Source organism: Grampus griseus (genome assembly GCF_964374135.1).
Source record: "Grampus griseus genome assembly, chromosome: 13".
Lineage (NCBI taxonomy): Eukaryota > Metazoa > Chordata > Mammalia > Artiodactyla > Delphinidae > Grampus > Grampus griseus.
In genome coordinates, this window is record NC_139007.1 from 68512874 (window position 1) to 68534413 (window position 21540).

A 21540-nucleotide genomic window follows, 5' to 3' on the forward strand; every position below is an offset into this window, starting at 1 on the left:
CAGGAAGAATTTCATGGTGAAATCTTCTCTCCTTTAATTATGTATAAACGAATACTGTTTTGATTAGGATTCCAAATCCTATTTTCTGTTTGTCACAATAATGTTTTGCTTGTGAATTAATTTCATTAGACTACATTTTATCTTTTCCTTTGAAAAGATAATAACTAGAAAGAGTTCACGTGTCTCTATTAAGTAATAAACCATTTGTGATATACATAGAAATTACTTTAATATCTTAGTAAATACACCTTATTTGCTACATTTTAATGACAATATTGTATTTAATTTTCATACTATTATAAACTATATATATAATATTTGTAATGTTCTAATATTGGTGTACTAGTTAAGGGCACCAGTTCTAGTGTCTGATGGCCTAAGTTAAAGTTTTGACTACAAACTGATTGACATTGGTCAAGTTATGGGTTGGCCAAAAAAGTTAGTTTGGGTTTTTCCATAACATCTTACGGAAAAACCCAAACAAACTTTTTTGGCCAACCCAATACTTAAATGCTCTCTAAGTCTCAGGTTTCTCATTTGTAAAATGGACATTATTATAATTTCTACCTCATACAGTTTTTGCGATTATGACGTAAAACATGTAGGGCTCTTATAAAACTATATTTAAAACAACCAATTTTAGATATTGTTATGATGATTATGGTAATTGTTAAATGCTATATGTTTTTAGTCTTTGGTTATAACAACACTACTACGCTGTTAACCAGTATTTCATGGAAATCGTGACCATTTAATTTCATAGTGTTTTTCTGTCCCTTTTATAATAACAATGAATATATGGCAACCGGACCTTCTCTTCCCTTAAAAAAAGTTCTCATCTATAAATTATTATTTGTTCTGATATATCTGAGATAAGACTCTTTCCAAATTCATAGGATTACTGGGTAATGGATATGAACAGAGAAAAATAAATTATTGTGTGTTTGGATATTTATTGAAATCAACCAGAATGTGTAGGGCATTGAAGCTGGTGGGTTTACATCTTGATCTGTCAGAGTTCATCTGCGACTTACTACCTTCATAACCTTGGGTAAATTACTTAATGTCACTTAGCTTTAATTTCCCTATATGTAAAATGGGATTAAAAGAACATATCTAACAGAGTTGTTAAATGTTGAATAACAAATGTGAAATTCTTGGCTCATAAAATATGTTCATTAAATATTTTATATATTCATTTTTATTATAACTAGTTTTATTCCACATGCTCATGGCCCTTACTTCTGCCTTATGCAGTCTGTACCTTCTAAATTCTCCTTTCAAATAATATCTTTCTACACCTATTAGAACATTTGATTTATCTGCTCTTATCAAGGTAAATAAATCTGGTGTTTATAAATTCTTCTTACTTAGAATCCAGACCACTGTCAACACTTTGCTCATATGATTTATTGGTTCTCATTTTATTTTTTCAATGATTTTTCCATATTACAGATTAATAATTTGTTTCCTTGATTTTAAACACTTTTCTTCGAAGTTTCTTCTTAGTTTCCTTCATCCTATAAAATCCAATTCCTAAAAGTTTTTGGTTTCATCATAAGGCTCCCCCACTCTTTTTCATCAAGTTCTACATTCTTGCCTTAGCCTCAGCAGTTTTGCCTAGTTTTAACTGACTTAACTGTTTTCAAATGTATTCTCTCAATCACGTTATACCTTGCTTCAGGAAGTATCACTGAGATCTGTTCCAGGTGTAATGGTAAGTGCTGTCGGTACTGAGGTGAAACAACAGGGGCCCTGCCTCTAAGTACTTACAGTCCATTGAGCAGGCAAAATTTGAATCATTTTTTAATATTATTACTTCCTTAAATGAGTTTTTAACAAATATGATCAAGGAGGGGCCGGTGAGATTATTTGTAATATAAGAATGACGGATAGGGATTAAAACAAAATGAAATTAAAAAAGAAACTCTCACCTTTTATTCTTCTTCAACTTTTCATCGTATTGAGATCTAAATTAAAATTAAAAAGTGCTCAGTCACAGTGTGCATTTTTAGGAATGAGATTTATCCATTGGGGAAGAGCTTTGTAGGAAGGTGGAAATTCTTCTTGAAATTCAGCGTACAGTTAGCACTTTGAAGGTCTTTTAAATGTCTTCTAAGATCATTGTCTTAAATATTGCATATGATTGTATCAGCATTTTATTAATTCCTTTCTAGAACCACCAAAACCAGTTGGAAATATTTGATGGAAATGTTGCTCACATAAGCACCTGGCTTTATCAAGCTGAAGCGCTATTGGATGAGATAGAAAAAAAGCCAGCAAGTAAACGGGAAGAAATTGTGAAGGTAGCAAATGTAGAGGACCAGTAACACTTCTGGGAATGGAAGGTTTTGCTGTTCTCTTTCTCTCGAGGAGTGCTCCAAGTTACTTGTGCACACATCTTCCCATGCAGTGGATTCATTAGCTTTTATGTTGGTGGGATAAACCGAGTCTTTCTTGTTTGTTCTTTGTATTTTGTCTTAGCTTATTTTTTGTTCCGTTCCTTTCTTGTAAGAATTAGCACTAAAAATACCACATTATGTGATTGTTAATAAAATTTTTCCATTGCAATTTAATAAGCTATAAAAAAAACTCCATTTTGTCATACAAGGTAGTTGAATGCTGGGTCATTCGTTCACCACAAAAGGTCATTCTTAGTTAATTTTTTAATGACTTGCAAAATTTGGTGGCAGTATAGAAAGTCAAAGCAAAACTGACTTCACAATGAGTATTTGGCTTTCACTTTTTGCTGCATATTGCCCCCTGACCCAGCTTTGCAGACGAATCAGCTGTATGAAAAAGATAGTATACTTGTTCAGAAGCACAAAGTCTGGCAGACTTCTCTCTTCACTTTGCTCAGCCTCTTGATACCCTTACTCAGTGGTGTTAAGCAAAGAAGAAATTGTTGTCTCGGGGGCTCCAGAGTCTCAGAAAAGTGCCCAGAGTACCCCTTATTCATTCCTGTGTTTCTACATTTAGTTTCAAAGTTGAAGGTCAAACGTAGCTTTTAAGAATTCCTCTTCGAGAATCTTTTCTTTTTACCACTCAGGCCCCACCAGTCCTTCCTTTGAACCCTTTGTCATGTCAGGCATGGATGAACAATTGAATTCTAGGTTACAAATGTACTTTCTCAACATTCTGCAGACATCCTTGAATGAATCTTTTTTTTTCCCTTTAAGTTGTTTATTGATGACAGAAATAGTGCATAATTAAAGATTTGATGAGGAACCTGCAAACAATAAAGCATGTGTCTGTTGCCAGCAAAATACAATTATTCCAGGTCCTTTAGACGTTACAAATAGAGTTCCTTCACAGCAGATGGTTCATATGTAACAGAGCCATTTTAGAGTGTTTAATTGTGCTTCTATAAAACCTTCGAAGAATGAGGTAGTTTCCTTTACTCACCACATTTTCCACATTTCCACGATTACACTTTTAGTGAACTTATTAAATCCTTTTAACATAACCTTTAAACAATTTTTCATGAAAGCCAAGCCTTATTTACAAAGTGTTTATTTCTTTCCACTTGATTTTTCTTAAAGAGAATTTCAAGGATCACTATACAGATAGCAAAATTTGAGACAAGCAATGGCTGTTTTTTTTTTCTCATTACAATCAGATTTAGATGTGAGAGAACATGTTCTAAAAATTCCATAGTTAAGCTGATGTTCTCCTGTTTCTATCTATATACACTGATTTAAAAACAGTTCCTCAAACTACTTATTTTCTGTCAGCCACCATAACAAGTAAGCACAAATTCTTCACAACAGTGGGTTAAGCTCCATGTATTAGCTGATTGTGTGCATTGCTGGATCATTCATTCTCGTAAATCACCAAGAAAACATCTGCAGAATTTATAGATGCGTACAGATTAGCTAGCTTATTTTTAAGACTTCATTCAAAATCTACTTACAGCCATACATACTCTTGAGAGAATTCCAACACTCTTCAAATCTTACCAATGAAGTAGAAATTGAGGCAGGTATGTGCATTCCTTTCTTAGCCCTGAGAAGGAATTTAATGACAGTTGTGAAATTAGCTTGAGGAAACTGCATAATGTTGTTGCATATTTTAGTTAAAAACTAAATGATAATATTCGACTAATTTCCAAATGAGTTCACCTTCACCAAGGAAAGGCGGATGGTGGTAAATAGTATTTCTAGGGGGAAAAGAAGTCAGTCTATTCCTTGCCACTTATTCCTTTATCCAGCCTCAAGAGGCTTTGCCACTCTTAGAATAAAACGGTTGAAGAAATGACACCATAAATCTTATAGACTATTCAATCATTAAATAAAGTTTTATCCAATCTGGTAGTGATCGAAAATGCTTCCCATGTAACATGAATGAGTCCTAATGTACGAAAAGCTCTTATTCAAATTGATGGTGCTGAAATCTCTTACTAGGAATCTCAGACATTTATTTAAACTACCTTTACTTTCGAGTTAGCATTACACCCATGTTTGGTTTTGATTTTTCCCACGTGCTAATTTTGTTTTTCTTACAATTAGCGTTTACTGTCTGAGCTGGATGATGCTAACCTCCAAGTAGAAAATGTCCGTGATCAAGCTGTTGTTTTGATGAATGCACGTGGAGGCTCAAGCAAGGAGCTTGTAGAACCAAAATTAGCTGAATTGAATAGAAACTTTGAAAAGGTTTCTCAACACATCAAAAGTGCCAAAGTAAGCAATTATGTTTGTATATAAAACTATTTTTCTTATAGATATGTAGCTACGTGATAGATAATTATATGGTATATATATCAAGAGTTTTTTAATTAAAATGATTTTATCACTTTGGAGCATTTGTTCTTATTTATGTTGATTATGCATATGAAGGAGAGAATATAAGAAATTAGTATTAAAGAAAATAACCCATTAGAGAAAAGGTTTCAAAGTATTGAAATTATGAGAGGAAGGATCATCTTTTTTGCAGGAAGTAAATATTTTCTAACTTTGCTTTGTTTTGAAATACTTGATATAATAGGCCAAACAATCTTTCATAGCCTACGAATATACTTAGATTATTTGCAACTTAAAGAAAACAACAAAAATCTTGCTTTAACTTTTGTCTTCCTTAGCCTTGACCCTACTTCCTTACCTTCTGACCTAAGCTCACTTATTCTTTTCAATAGATCTATGGGAGATTTTTCCTACATATGTTAAAAAGTAATGCAGGAAACATAGGAGATGGAGTGAGAGAAAGTGCAAAGAAAATTATTGTTGTCCCCATAAATAATTTCTGTTAATGTTTTGGCATACATATCCACTCTTACTCATGTGTATGTGATATTAAAATATCAAAAATTTTATATTGTTTTGTATATTCTCTTCAGACAAGGTTTTTAACAGCTATTCAATTAAATGATCTGTTACAATATTCAAAGTCAAATTTCCATTTTTATTGTGCTTTTGTAAATATTGTTAAAATTCTTTTATGCATGTCTTTTTGTTCATTTCTTAGTATGCCCTTAGGATCACTTCTTAGAATTCCTTGATATTGTTGTGAAAGTTGTACCTATAAATGCTGTTAAATAGATTTTTCCAAAGATTCCTACCGTAAGTTTGTGTCAGTTTATACATTCATAACCAGAATGTGAGATTGCTAGCTTCCCCATGCTCAGCCAACACTGCATGTTATTTTCCTGCCTTTAGTTTTACTGAATTTGTTACATTGATTTTAGGCACATAAATATTGATGTAAAGGCTTTCTATATAGATACTGTCTGAAAATACTGCATTGAGAAACATGTACTTTTTTGAAGTTTCGGTATCAAAATCAAAGGGGCATTGTACTGGGGAAAGTTAACTGGGAGGCATTCTTTGGGATGTCCCTATACTGGGTAGTGGCCTTTCTTCCTCTCTGTGGCCATGGCAGGGATGGCTTCCGGATCATGGCACTGTTTCCTGCTGTGCTCGCCTGCGGTCCTGGAACCCTCCTCCCACTCCAGGCAGCCACGCTCACTTGCACACCAGTTTGCATCCCTCGCTGGAATTCGGAAAACATGGGTAATCAGAGAAGCCCAAGTTGGTAAAATTATTGCCGTGGGAATGAATGAAATTAAAGTCAATTCAAATAAATGTGAGTTCTTTCTTGACACTGATTAATTGGTGAAAGGTCAAGTTAAGAATATCTTTTCTTTTTTTTAAACATCTTTATTGGAGTATAATTGCTTTACAATGGTGTGTTAGTTGCTGCTTTGTAACAAAGTGAATCAGCTATATGCATACATATATCCCCATATCTCCTCCCTCTTGTGTCTCCCTCCCACCCTCCCTATCCCACCCCTCTAGGTGGTCACAAAGCACCTAGCTGATCTCCTTGTGCCATGTGGCTGCTTCCCACTGGCTATCTATTTTATATTTGGTAGTGTATATATATGTCCATGCCACTCTCTTACTTTGTCCCAGCTTACCCTTCCCCCTCCCTGTGTCCTCAAGTCCATTCTGTACATCTGCGTCTTTATTCCTGTCCTGCCCCTAGGTTCTTCAGAACCATTTTTTGGATTCCATATATATGTGTTAGCATACGGTATTTGTTTTTCTCTTTCTGACTTACTTCACTCTGTATGACAGACTCTAGGTCCATCCACCTCAATACAAATAACTCAATTTCGTTTCTTTTTATGGCTGAGTAATATTCCATTGTATATATGTGCCACACTTCTTTATCCATTCATCTGTCGATGGACACGTAGGTTGCTTCCATGTCCTGGCTATTGTAACTAGTGCTGCAATGAACATTGTGTTACATGACTCTTTTTGAGTTATGGTTTTCTCAGGGTATATGCTCAGTAGTGGGATTGCTGGGTCGTATGGTAGTTCTATTTTTAGTTTTTTAAGGAACCTCCATACTGTTCTCCACAGTGGCTGTATCAATTTAAATTCCCACCAACAGTGCAAGAGGGTTCCCTTTTCTCCACACCCTTTCCAGCAAAAATCTACAAACAAGAATATCTTTTCAAAGAACATTTTTCCTTCTACAGTTGCTGATTGGCCAGGAACCATTATCATACCAATATCTGGTCACCACTGAAGCGTTTGAAGCTGGTGTGCCTTTCTCTGACTTGGAAAAATTAGAAAATGATATAGAAAATATGTTAAAAGTTACAGAAAAGCGCTTGGAATCCAGTGATGAAGATGAAAAGGTTGGCTCAAGCAGATTTTCAAAACCGTGGTGTTCTCACTTTTCTTATCTGTTAATTATATTTTTACATTAATGATGTTTACCCACATATCTGCCAAACATGATAGAACAGATTTAAATGTGACTTTCTGGTGAGTGTCAGTGTAAGGTTTGTCACGTGATTTACATAATGCTTAAAAAAAAGACATACTTTCTGACTATAAAGGTAGTGTTATCTTAGTTCTATTTAACTTCTGCTAAACTAGCATTCTTTATGAGTTATTTTAACTTCATATATGAAATATTTTAAGAAAAACATAAACTTTTGTTGTATATCATTCAGATAAACATACGTTGACTTATACTATACTTTGTAAGTTAGTTCTCCTGCTTGGGAACTGATAGTAAGTGACCCTGTGCATTTTTCTTTTGAGTAATTTTTATCTTTTAAACATTCAGATGGATGAGGAGAGAGCCCAGATTGAGGAAGTTCTACAAAGAGGAGAACAAATGTTACATCAACCTATGGAGGATAATAAAAAAGAAAAGATCCGTTTGCAGTTACTACTTTTGCACACAAGATACAACAAAACTAAGGTATTGTCATGGGGGAGTCTCTGTTCCACTTAAATAACTTTTTCAGCTCTTGCCATTGAGAAATGTGATGTTGCATTCAATGATACCTCAAAACAAACCAGTTGGAATGGTATCTCCTCGTTTCTCGTGTGTATTGCTAGATATGTTTATATTTTTGGATGAGGCAAGACTCACAGAAAATAGAAACATAAAACCTTATTATTGACATCTCTTTTGGATTTCTTAATGTTTTAAACCTTTGGGGAGTGACTTTCTCCTTCAGTTCTGTATTTTATGTGTGGAGGTGTTGACCACATTAAAAAAAATTTCTAGTTTACAAATAACTAAATTTGTGAAGTTGATAAAATATGATTTATATTCTAGGAAAAGATTCACCACCAGCTCCCTTTTCAATAGCCATCTTTGCAGCTGCATTGTAAATATGCTGGTGTTCCCCAGAGGTCTGTACTTAGGTAATCCTTCTAGAACCAGTTTCAGTTGATGATGTTGGAATCTACTAGAAGATTCAGGTTTCTCTGCTTGGTGCCTGTTGGCTGTCTCTGTTTGTACTGCAGCCTTGTAACAGGTCCCAAGCTGAACTAGCCCTCTCTCCCCTCCTCCAACCTGTTTCCTGCTTTATTCCCTATCTTAGTTATTACTTATAAAAACTACCCAGTTCTCAAGGTAGAAACTTCACAATCTTATCAGTCATTTCCTGTTCCTCACACCTTGTTCCTCACACCACACTGAGGAAAGATTAGAACCATTAGGTCCGAATGAAGTAGATACAGGTCTGAACCTGAAGTTAGATACGGCTCTACCAGTTACTTGTATATGACCCTGAGAGAGTAACTTAACTTCCTCAGTCTACTAACATTTCCATAATTCAGACTCTTATGATTTTCACCCATTAGTTATTCCCCAAGTTGGTTTTTTTTTTTTTTTTTTTTTGCGGTACGCGGGCCTCTCACTGTTGTGGCCTCTCCCATTGTGGAGCACAGGCTCCGGACGCGCAGGCTCAGCGGCCATGGCTCACGGGCCCAGCCACTCTGCGGCATATGGGATCTTCCCGGACCGGGGCACGAACCTGTGTCCTCTGCATCGGCAGGTGGACTCTCAACGACTGCGCCACCAGGGAAGCCCCCAAGTTGGTTTTTAAGTACAGTTTTTCTTAACTCTGGCCCATCTTCTCAGCATGTTTTTCCCAGCATTATTCCCCCAAAAGTCATGGCTGATCATATGATTCCTTTCCCTAAGAACTTGTTTAGGAAAAGATTGCAAAATGCAGGAAAAGCTTTAAGTGCGAGGTTTGTCACAATTACGGTATATAGAGGCTTTGGTTTGACCTCTGGCTACCTCTTTGATTCACTGTCATTCACCATGCAGTATAGCTATACTGGTTTTCTCTACCTTATGCCAGCATACTGGTGCCTTAGCACCTCTGGAATCTTGCTAATTCCCTGGTGTGGGTTTTATCTTCTTATTTTACCTGAAAAATGTGTTGTCTTTTAAGACTGGGTTCCATTTTTCTTTCTAACATCTTTCAGATTGTATTACAGTTCTTTGTTTAATTATTACTTTTAAAAGTATCTATCTTCTCTGGAACTTCTTTATCTTTGGGTCCCAAGTCAGAAATCATTAATGGTCCCAAAATAGAAATAATTTTTAAATTTTTAATAGATAAACAAATTTGTTTTTCAAAAGTACTAACATATACTATTATAGACTTGTTTCATTTGGGTTTCACTAGCATTAGTTATTGTAATTAAAATTATTTTAAAACATTAAAAATTTTTTTGTCCTTATTTCATTAACACATATACTTTTTCAAATCTGTAGTTTTTTAAACTGTGAACATTAGAATCCCTTGAAGAGCTTAAAAAGAAATCGAGCCTCAAACCAGTTAAATCAAAATCTCTCAGGTTGTGCCTGGGTGTGGGCGCTTGAAAAAAAAAACTTTGAAGATTCTAATGTGCGGTCAGCATTGAGGACCAGCAGTTTATGGAACTCCTTCCCTCCCCTCCCCTCCCCTCCCCTCCCCTCCCCTCCCCTCCCCTCCCTTCCCTTCCCTTCTCTTCCCTTCCCTTCCCTTCCCTTTCTTTTCTTCTCTTTTAGGTGAGCAATGAGTTACTGCATGCTATGAGCAATATTTTATCCCTGTTGAATGATTTGAGAAAATTTATGTGTCCGGGAGGAGATGGGGAAGGGCATAGGAAGGATTGGGTGGTGTGTGCACTGACAAAAAGCATGAGAAGGTTTTTAGCTGAAAAAATTCTTTCACAAGCCCCTCAGTTAGTTTTCATTTGGATTAACATCCTTATGAATTCAGGTTGGAAATGAGAAAAGGAGTGAGAGAGGAGAAATGGTGGAGACTGGTGAAGAGAGAGAAAATAGAAGGTGGTGACAGGCAGTGGGTAACCGAAGACTGTTGAGAAGGAACATGAAATTTCTTGTTTGTTTTTGTTCTTTAAAAACAGACTTTATTTTTTAGAGCAGCTTTAGGTTCACAGCAAAGAGTTCCCACGTACCCCTTGTCCCCTCACCCCCAATACACACATAGCCTCCTCCATGATATCAGTGCCCTGCACCAGAGAGATATATTTGTTACAACTGATGAGCCTACATGGGCACATCATAAAGTCCCTAGTTTATGTTAGGGCAGGGACGTTAAATTTGTTTCAGTCAAAATCACATCCATCCTCAGTGCCTCCTTCTCTTCAGTCCTATATTTATCATGTAAATCAGGGGTCCCCAACCTCCAGGCTGCAGACCTGTAGTGGTCCTTGGCCTGTTAGGAACCGGGCCGCACGGCAGGAGGTGAGCGTCGGGCGAGTGAGCAAAGCTTCATCTGCCGCTCCCCATCGCTCCCCATCACTCGCGTTACCGCCTGAGCCATCCCCACCCACCCCCGATTCCGTGGAAAAATTGTCTTCCATGAAACTGGTCCCTGGTGCCAAAAAGGTTGTGGACCGCTGATGTAAATAGTTCCTCAGGTCAAGTACCTCCAGAGCCTCCCCTGAGGGTACAGAGGGGCTCATGCATATCATTTTCCTTTTCATTGACTGCCTTTCACATGGTTTCTCCTACAAAGTGATATAGGTGGCTTTTTAAAAATTATGAATTTATTTAAACTAAAAAAAGGACTCTGTCTTGTTTGAAATATATATTGAATGACCCTTTCTCATTTGTTTACTAGGGTATTACTATTTTAAAATATGCGCAAGCTCTTCACAAATAAAGATATTAACTTCTTGTCATATTTGCTATAAAAAGTATCATCTTATTGATTTTTATCTTCTAATTATTTTACCTTTAATGTACAGCCATTTAAAATTTTTGTTTAGCCACATATGGCTAGGTTTTTCCTTTGTGATTTTCTTAAAAAGTCCTCATCCTCCTGAGAGTTGGCGATGTTCAACTCAGTTTTGTTCCAAGTTTTCCCTATGGTTTGATAAAAACAAAACTTAGAACATTTTTGTAAAGTGTCATTTAAAATCAATTTTTTAATCTATCTGGAATTTAGGTTGCTGTATGACATGAGGTGCATCATGTACCATTTAATGCTACCTTGTAGTGTATCTGTATCTTTGTGTCCTAGCTGAATTCTTTAAAAATAAAATTATCCAGAAGTAAAGTCTGGGTCAGATCTTGAGGACTTTTTTTTTTTTTTCTCCTAGGGCATTTTGATTGATCACTGTCTTGGGATAAAATCTATTTTGGGAATATAGAAAGCACATATTTGAATCTTGAATGGACTTGCTGCTTCAGCAAGAGTATGGAGGCTCAGGAAGCCTAGATTATGTGTATAGTATTAATAGAAAAATACAGTATTAATGAACGTGATTTTTTTAGAAAAAACATTGGAACTTTCTACTTACAATACCTACTGACCTCCCCAGTTCACCCTAAAGACTCAGATACATGTGACCTTGCAGAATGACACTCTGTTGTGTAACTGAAGAAGCAGCACAAAACTCCTGGCCTTGTAGTGGTTGTTATGGTATAGAAGTGGCTCTCACCAGTAAGCAGGCAGAGCAGATTAAAAAAAAACAAACCTGGTGTATGATGTTTAGTGATGCTAATGAGGAAAGTGCTATAAAGTTGAATGTCCTACAGGCACATATCAAATAGCTGGAGGCCTAGAGTCCTTTTTGGTCTTGGAAAAACAGAGGCTGTCTGAGCAAGACCCTGGCTGATAGATGAGAAAGCCAAATAGCAGAATAGGTCCCAGTTCTTTTACTCCTTTGACATGAATTCTCAACCTGTAAATACTTTCTTTGTGTCTTTTTCTTTTTCCTTAAAGTTAAGAAGAGGAACAATTGAGCTTCCCTTTGTGATCTGCCAAAAAATTGGGCTATTTAAAATTAAAATCTGAAAAAATAAAAAAAATTTTTTTATTAAGGAATACTTCATATCTTTTTATTAAAACTGGTTTCTGGGTGAACACATTATTTATTTCAGCATCCTTTTATATTTGCTTAAAATATAGCATATAGTTTGCCTTCTTAGATGTATAGTCAAATACCTAAAAATGTTTTCTGACTAAAATTTGAATGTGTGGCATTAGGATAATATAATTATTTTTAGTGTCAAGTATAAACAAGCCTGTGGATAAAGTCAGGAAATCAATAGCCTTGCTTCTCACCTGGCTATCCAGGACTGCCCATCATTTGGTGAAAGTCATAGTTTATCAAATTCTAGGAGACAAAGAAATGCAAACCTCAAGATTCAACAACATATTATTCACTCAGTGTTGTTAATCTTGGGTATTGGTTTCATTTAGGAATTGTAACCATTTTCAGGATCACTAACTCAGTGAACATGTACTTGTGATCATTTTCACTGTCATCTGAGTTTACAGAGGAATATCATTTTTCAAAAGTTCAATATAGGAATATGGTGGAAGTGTCAAGGAAATCCACTTAATTCATGAGTGGATGTACTTTGGCCATTTGCAAGCAGTAGGCAGCAATTATTAAATGGTAGCCATCAAGGCGTAAAGGACGTGAACCCAGGGATGAGTGGCCTATCCCAGAGAGCACTTTATTGTTTAGAAAGCTCTGATTAGAGGATACAGGAGATACTATGCTAGGGTAAATAAGTTATCCACTCAGTTTAGAATCTGCCTGAATTTAGCATGGTAGAATCTATCATCTCATGTAGGATATTCATGTTTTGTAATATTGTTCTCAAAGGTTAAGATTATATACTGAATTGCCTGGATATTATTTTAATTAACCCCCCTACTGCATTTGTTATGTTACGTTACAAATACATGTTTCACTTATTTACTTTTTCACCAGTGCGGCCCAGAAGTGTTTAATCTAATTGTGAGATTTTTTTAAAAAGGTGTAATAATAATGGTATTAAAATTTTTATTTCATACAGAATTTTATGATTTGCAGCATATTCTCATTTCTTCAGTAATTTAGGAAAGGAGTCGTTATGTTTTCCTGTTTGCTAAATGAATTTAGGTGGCTTAAGTCTTAAAAAAAACCTTTCAAGCATTAACAGCTTATTTAAGCCTTTTAACAACAGGCTACAGATGAAAATTAAAATAGAGATTGTTAATGGTTTCTATAGCAGTGCAGGGCAAATTTTAAAAAATTAAAACAAGTTTTTAAATTTTTGCTCATGGTATTGAATTTCTCCACAAAATAGTATTTTTTTCTTTGTTTTTTGTGTTTTCAATTTGCTACGATTCATTGGGGGAATAATTTAAAAGATGTGTGTTATTATTATTCATGTCTTTACAGGCAATCCCTATTCAACAAAGAACAGGTCAGCTCGCTTCTGGAATTAGCTCACCACCTCTCCCCACAGATTATCTGGTTGAAATTAACAAAGTTTTACTTTCCATGGATGATGTTGAATTATCACTTAATACTGCAGAACTAAGCTCTGTTGTCTATGAAGACTTCTCTTTTCAGGAAGATTCTCTGAAGGTAAATATCCAGACACTGCATTTGAATAGCTGCAGTTGATGTAGAAATAAAGCAAGGAATTTGTCGTTGTGCCTACTTAAGATTATCCATAACCTTTTACATTTGTGCCAAGGAATTAATAATATGTATGAAAAATAAATTTTTCCTGTATCCACCAGTGAAATACTGTCAAAAATTTTAATTTATTAAAAGTAGATATGGATTTTTAAGCGTGCACAGTTATTAATGCTTTACAACATCAGAGACTTTTTAAAATCAAACACGTGCACAAACCATATTCCTTTCTCGTAAACTTGATTGTCATTTGATGTAAAATGTTGACATTTATCTTGCCACCTATAACGATTTAAGATTGGCTAGTGGTTGGGTATGGAATGACATGTTGATTGTGAGTTAACTAGGGATCTGAAAGTTTTCAGTTAATTGACAAAACTAATATCAAGACTTTCATATAATTTGATTGCATTTATGTATCAAGTCAATAAAATTGCTGATAGAGTTGATAGGTTTGATAGCTCATTTCTGTCATTTAAATTAGTATTATTAGGTATTTGAAAATATAAATAATTTCTAGCTTCAAACACTTCATTACCTTTACAGAATGTTATTGAAGCTTTTTATATGTCCTGTACAAATGCCACTTTGAACATCTGTGAGGATTTTTTTCCCACCATTAGGATATTATGCAACATTCCTCATGCTTTGGCCAATACAGGGTATTATTTTTTTAAAAAGTTTCCAGTTTTGATAAGCAACAATTATGATGTCTCATTATTTTTAAGTAACTTATTCAATATAAATTTTTGGCCTCCTGTGAATCCATTCTTTTATCTCTTTGCTGGATTTTGTTAATGAATGACAATATATTCATAGACTATCAAAGACCAACTGGACAAACTTGGAGAGCAGATTGCAATCATTCATGAAAAACAACCAGATGTTATCCTCGAAGCTTCTGGACCTGAAGCCATTCAGATCCGGGATACACTTACTCAGTTGAATGCAAAATGGGACAGAATTAATAGAATGTACAATGATCGTAAAGGGTATGTTTAAATGAATATTTAATTTTTTCAAAAGGTCTATAAGTTCATTAAGATTAGTGAGGATATGTTTCAAATCCTTGTAATAGGCCCTGTTTAATAAATTGTGATGTAGTTCCTTAAAAAAGAATCAGCTCACATATACATGATCATTTGCAATGTAATATATAATATTTTAACAATTAAGGAAGCACTTTTATTTATTTGTTTTTATTGAAGTATAGTTGACTTACAATATTGGCTTCAGGTAAACAGTATAGTGATTCAATATTTTTACATTTTAGGCACCATACGAAGTTATTACAATATTATTGACTATATTCCCTGTGCTGTACGTTACAACCCTGGGACATATTTATTATATACAAGTAGTTTGTACCCCTTAATCCTTCTTCACATATGTCGCCCATTCCCCCTACCGCCTCCCCTCTGGCAATCACTAGTTTGTTCTCTGTATCTGTGAGTATTTTTCTGTTTTGTTATATTTGTTTCTTTTGTTTTTTAGGCTCTGCATATAAGTGAAAACATACAGTATTTGTCTTTCTCTGTCTGACTTTTTCACTTAGCATATACCCTCTTGGTCTATCCATGCTGTTGCACATGGCAAGGTTTCATTCTTTTTATGCTTGAGTAATATTCTTATATATATCTTCTTTATCCATTCATGTGTCAATGGACATTTAAGTTGCTTCCATATCTTGGCTATTGTAAAGAAAGCTGCTGTGAAAATGAGGGTGCAGATATCTTTTCAAGTTAGTGTTTTTGTTTCCTTTGGATCTATTCCCAGAGGTGGAATTATTGGATCAGAGGGTAGTTATATTTTTAATTTTTTGAGGATCTTTTATACTGTTTTCCGTAGTGGTAATACCAATTTACATTCTCCCCCAGCAGTGTACAAGGGTTCCCTTTTCTCCACATCCACACCAGCACTTGTTATCTCTTGTCTTTTTGATGATGGTCATTTTAACAGGTACGAGGTAATGTTTCATTGTGGTTTTAATTTGCATTTCCCTAATGACTAGTGATGTTGAGCCTCTTTTCATGTGCCCATTGGCCTTTCGTATACGTTCTTTGGAGAAATGTCTTTTCAGGTCCTCTGCCCATTTTTTAATTGGATTATTTGATTTTTTGATATTGAGTTGTGTGAGTTCTTTATATATTTTTTGATATTAACCCCTTGTCAGACATATTGTTTGCAAGTATCTCCGCCCATTTGGTAGGTTGCCTTTTTATTTTATTGATGGTTTCCTTTGCTGTGCAAAAGCTTCTTAGTTTGATGTAGTCCCATTTGTATATTTTTGCTTTTGTTGCCCTTGCCTGAGGAGATATATCCCCCAAAATATTGCTAAGACCTATGTCAAAAAGCATACTGCTTGTATTTTCTTCTAGGAGTTTTATGGCTTCAGGTCTTACACTTAAGTCTTTAATCCATTTTGAATTTACTTTCATATATGGTGTGAGAAAATGGTCTAGCTTCATTTTTTTACATGTACCTGGCCAGTTTCCACAACAGTGCTTATTGAAGAGATTGATAGTATATATAGAAAATTCTAAAGACTCCACCAAAAACTACTAGAATAAATGAATTTAATAAAGTTGCAGTATACAAAATTAATGTACAGAAATCGGTTGCATTTCTATACCCTAATAACAAACTATCAGAAAGAGAACTTTAAGAAAAAAATCCCATTTGCAATCCTTTTGCATCTAAAAGAATGAAATACCTAAGAATAAATTTAATCAAGGAGGTGAAAGACCTGTACTCTGGAAACTATATGACATTGATAAAAGAAAGTGAAGACAACACAAATAACTGGAAAGATATACTGTGTTCATGGATTGGAAGAATTAATACTGTTAAATGTCCATACTACCCATAGCAATCTACAGATTCGGTGCAATCACTGTCAAAACACCCATGTTATTTTTCAAAGAACTAGAACACATAATGCTAATATTTATATGGAACCACAAAAGACCCCGAATAGCCAAAGCAGTCTTGTGAAAGAAGAACAAAGCTGGAGGTATCATGGGCTCTGACTTCAAACCATATTACAAAGCTATAGTAATCATTACAGTATGGTACTGGCAGAAAAAGACATTTAGATCAATGGTATGGAATAGAGAGCCCAGAAGTAAACCCACGCACATACAATTAATCTACGACAAAGAAAGCAAACATATACAATGGAGAGAAGGAAGCACCTTTAATTTTTAGTATCTGAATAGTGTCCATTTTCTTTAAAAATCTTGAAAAGGATTTTCAGTAATGTTCAGTTTCTCCACACACTTGATGATTAATGTGATTGAAGAGCAGAGACAGCTACAGATAACTGGAATCCATATATAACCCCAAAGCCTTTTTTAAAAAAATAACCTTCTGTTTAATAGAATGTTTTTGAGCCTCCTTCTTTCTAGTTTTTGACCAGGCCTATTAACAGGTAGAAACAAAAATTGGTAAGACTTTTGATGGTAGCTGTGAATGTATGGAAAGTCAAGTATGATGTGAAATAGCTCAATATAGATTACAGTGTAAGAGTAATGTTAACACAGAAAAATATACCGGAAAACCTTAGAGACATACACACAAAAATAGGCATGCTGCTCTTCATCTTCTTTTTTTTGTTTTAGCTTACATATTTCACGTGATTATACAATCCTTGGAAACGTAACATTTAATAATCTTTTGGTGTATTTCTTTGTATGGATTTTTAAAAACTTCTCTGTACATTTAGACAATATCCTCTTACATACAGCTTTATGCATACTTCTGACTTTAATTAGGCTTGATTATTAGATGAAGACTAATTTGTTAAAAAATAATAACATTTTAAGGCTCTAGATTGCATCACAGTATTGGTCGTTATAACTCTGCCAACAGCATATGTGAAAGTTTCCTTCTTACTGAACCCTTGTTAACACTGAAAGATTTTTTTTAGACCTTTGCCAGTTGTGTAGTGATGGATTGCATCTCAATATGATTTCCGTTTCTTTGATTATCAGCAAAATTTCAATATTTTTACATATGTTTATTGGCACCAGTGTTATTTCTTCTGTTAATGGGTAGGTCATGTTCTGTGCTTATTTTTCTATCATAGTATTATTATTTACTTCTTAATTTGCAAAAGCTTTTTTCTATATTAATATTAACCATTCATATTCTTTGTTCATTGCTTAATTACTCACAGATTTCCATGTACCCTTTATCTTTGTTAATGGTGTTTTTTGACATATAGAAATTTTAATTTTCTATAATTATATCATGTCTTTTCCTTTGTAATTTCATTTTGTTTATATGCATATAAATTACCTTTTCATTGTGAGAGTAATTAAATATTTATATATATTTAAAACAATTTTGCTTGATTTAAAATTTACATGTAAAAACTAAACCATCTGAATTTTATTTTGATATGTATTTTGTTTTAAGTCTCCAGTTTGGTGGGTCTATACACCAACTCTTTTTTAAAAATTCTTTTCCATTAGCAATATAGTTCCCTGTGCTATAAGGTAGTACCTTGTTGTTTATTAATTCTATATATAATTGTTTGCATTTGCTAATCCCAAACTCTCAGTCCGTCCCTCCCCGCCTCCCCCTTGACAACCACAAGTCTGTTCTCTATGTCTGTAAATAGCAACTCTTTAGTAGGAAGAGTAGGGGCCACGCATCCCTACTTTTTAAACACTCCCTAGCTCACTTTTTTATGCAGCCTGAGTTAAGAAACACTAATCTGTTCTATTTTGCTGTGTTTTTCTTAAATAAACAACCAATTTTCTCTATATTTTTTGCTGAACAATTTAACTCTCCATTATTGTTGGTGATACTTCTTTACCATAAACTTAAAGGCATTTCAACTTCATATTTATTTAATTTTGCTAATTCTGCCTTCTCACACCATTAGTTTTAGTCTAATACCGTAACATTTTCATTTTTAAAGCATTATTAATTTTTTCATTCAGCACAGTAAATTTTCTCTCATTATTCTAACATTAAAATTCATATTCTTTTTCTGTATTTATTATTCCAGTAAAATTTTAGTCATCTCAATCAATTTTTGAAAAAATGATGAATTTGAAATGTGGTCTTTCACTTATTTGGGTCCTTTTCTGTGTCCTCAGTAAGGTTTTGAAGATTTGTCTGCATCTTTCTCCCCAGGACTATTACTTGGTAGTTTTGTGCTTTTCTTATTGTTGGTTAGTGTAGAGTTGATGTATGGTAGCTTATTTCTGCATTTTCTGCACTGCATGTGTTTGTGCTTGTGTGTGTGTGTGCGCGCGCGTGCGCGTGTGAGTGTATGCCTGTGAGTATGAGTATAAATTTGATTTTCTTGGCCTTTCTTAGTATACTGACACATCATTTGTATATAATGATAACTTTTCTTCTTTTTTTCAATTATCCTATTTGCATATATGCATCTGGCTAATGTGGCAGAATTTCAAGAATGTTATGATTAGTAATGTTGATTGCAGATATTCATGCCATTTACTTGATTATAAAAATTTTAACTTTTTAGAAAATACTTTATTCCATAGTTTTTTTTAATTGAGCACAGAGCAGTATTCTCTTATGTTAGAAAAGTCTTCTCTATCACATTTTTATTTTATTATTTTGTTTTCTGTGTTTACTAGATTTCATTTGCTAGGAGGTTGTCTCTCTTATTTTCTTTAGCCCTGTACTTGGATGTATTAGTTGATTATGTTCTTATTCTTATTCCTAATTTTTATTTAGTTTTTCTCTTCCAACCTTGGTAACCTATCCTAAAATGTTTATTTTTCCTCATTCCTATGTGCCCACTTTTACAAGCAACAAGTGAGCACTCCTTTCTATTCTTTTCTTTTCATAGAACATCGAGGCAATGGCAAATATCCTGTGCTTTCATAACTGTTATCGGTCATAATGACACCTGGGTGACCACCAAGTCATTTGTCTATGCCAGGTCTCTGTGCTGTTTTGCTTATAAAATTTTTAAAGGATTGTTGGCCTGTGGTAAAAGATAAATACCATGAAAATAAACAGGTATCTTTCTTTGAGAAGTCCCTTATGCCTCCTTTGTAATGGTTCATGGCATTAGCTTTCATATTTTTCCTTAAGTAATTTTAGAACCATCTTAGACCAACAGTGGAACAGTGGAGAAATAAGCCAGTTATGTCTTCCTTCTCATCTTAGATCCTTGGATCTTTGTGTATCTTCTCTCCTAAGAATGTCTTCCCAGATATTTATCCTCTGTATCTTCTTTGTGCCTCTCACTGCTGTGTGGACAAAGTTCAGACTTCTTATCTTGACCTTAGAAGCTTTTTAACAGTGTTCTCCAGTTGGCCTAATTTCTAATACCTTATACGTACTGCTCAAAAACAAGTTTTCTTCACTCATTTCACATAAACTTGGTTAAAATTTCCTTTACTTCTTTACCTTCCTAGCTTTCTGATTCTTACTCAGAATTCCATCTTTTACCAGGAATAGTTTTCCTTCTTAATTTAATCAGTCATTCTTTTTCCATCATTTAAAAAGTGTTTAAAACTCAGTTTCATCATAGAAGACTTCACCCATCCACCTACCTATGTATACCTATACCTATCTATCCGTGAACCATTCATTTAATGAATATTTATTGAGTGCTGACTAATGAAGATTGTCTTAATATATTCTCTTAGTGTTTTGTTTGAAGTGCTCTTATTTTCATTATGCCCAATAGAACATTGCTTCCCTGTGGGCACTCAACAAATATTAATGGAATTTTTATTCAGTGATTTTCATGGAAGAAGGAAACATAAAGATTATTTAGGAGTTAGCGATGTCAGGGACCATTTTATTATTTTTTAAAATAATAATATTACCTTTTTATTATATAAACATTTTAGTAGAACCATTAAAATTTCAGAGATCTCTTCTAAACTTCTCCTGGTACCACTACTCTAAACAAAGAGGCACAGGGAAATTCTTTAGGATCCCAATCCAACAGAGCTTTTCTTTTTTACACTTATATGTTCCAAATATGACAAGCACTGGAGTTTGGCTTTATCTCATTTCTAAAGGAGTTACGTTTGAATAGAAGTCTTGATAGTCTTTGTTTCATTGCCTAACCTGAGCTTTGCAGGCACTCCTATCCTGTGCTGTGTTCAGGTTAATGGGACACACTGAATTAGTCCCTGCACGGAGTATATTAGTCTGCTAGGGCAACCATAATAAGATACCACAGACAAGGTGGCTTAAACAACAGACGTTTATTTTCTGTCAGTTCTGGAGGCTGGTACCAGAAGAGTTAGTTTTCGGTGAGGCTTCTCTTACTGGCTTGCAGATGGCCACCTTCTCACTGTATCCTTACCTTACATGGCCTTTCCTCTGTGCTCTTGCAAAAAGAGAGAGAGACAGAGAGGCAGAAAGAGGCAGACATAGAGAGAGATATCTCTGGTGTCTCTCCCTCTTATTAGGACAGCAGTCCTATGGGATTAATGACCCACCTGACCTCATTTAACCTTAATTACCTCCCTAAACACCCTGTCTCCAATATAGTCATGTTGGGGGTTAGGGCTTCAACATATGAATCAGGGGGGATGGAATTCAGTCCATAACACAGAGCTAATAGACTGCAAGGAAATTTTTTTTTTAACATCTTTATTGGAATAAAATTGCTTTACAATGGTGTGTTAGTTTCTGCTTTATAACAAAGTGAATCAGCTATACATATACATATATCCCCATATCCCTTCCCTCTTGCATCTCCCTCCCTCCCACCCTCCCTATCCCACCCCTCTAGGTGGTCACAAAGCACCAAGCTGATATCCCTGTGCTATGCGGCTGCTTCCCACTAGCTAGCTATTTTACATTTGGTAGTGTATATATGTCAGTGCCACTC

General features: G+C 34.8%; 1 protein-coding gene across 4 annotated transcripts in view; it reads left to right on the forward strand.

Moving 5' to 3' along the window:
* Positions 1-21540, forward strand: part of UTRN (utrophin) — a gene marked incomplete at its 3' end in the record, with an annotated part of 496004 nt that overhangs the window by 196246 nt on the left and 278218 nt on the right. For all 4 annotated transcript variants that reach the window (XM_082668645.1, XM_082668646.1, XM_082668647.1 and 1 more), the window contains 6 exons: positions 2178-2306; positions 4509-4679; positions 6983-7144; positions 7582-7719; positions 13455-13643; positions 14517-14689. In XM_082668645.1, coding sequence (XP_082524771.1) covers positions 2178-2306; positions 4509-4679; positions 6983-7144; positions 7582-7719; positions 13455-13643; positions 14517-14689 — 962 coding nt within the window. The remainder of the gene's footprint in view (positions 1-2177; positions 2307-4508; positions 4680-6982; positions 7145-7581; positions 7720-13454; positions 13644-14516; positions 14690-21540) is intronic.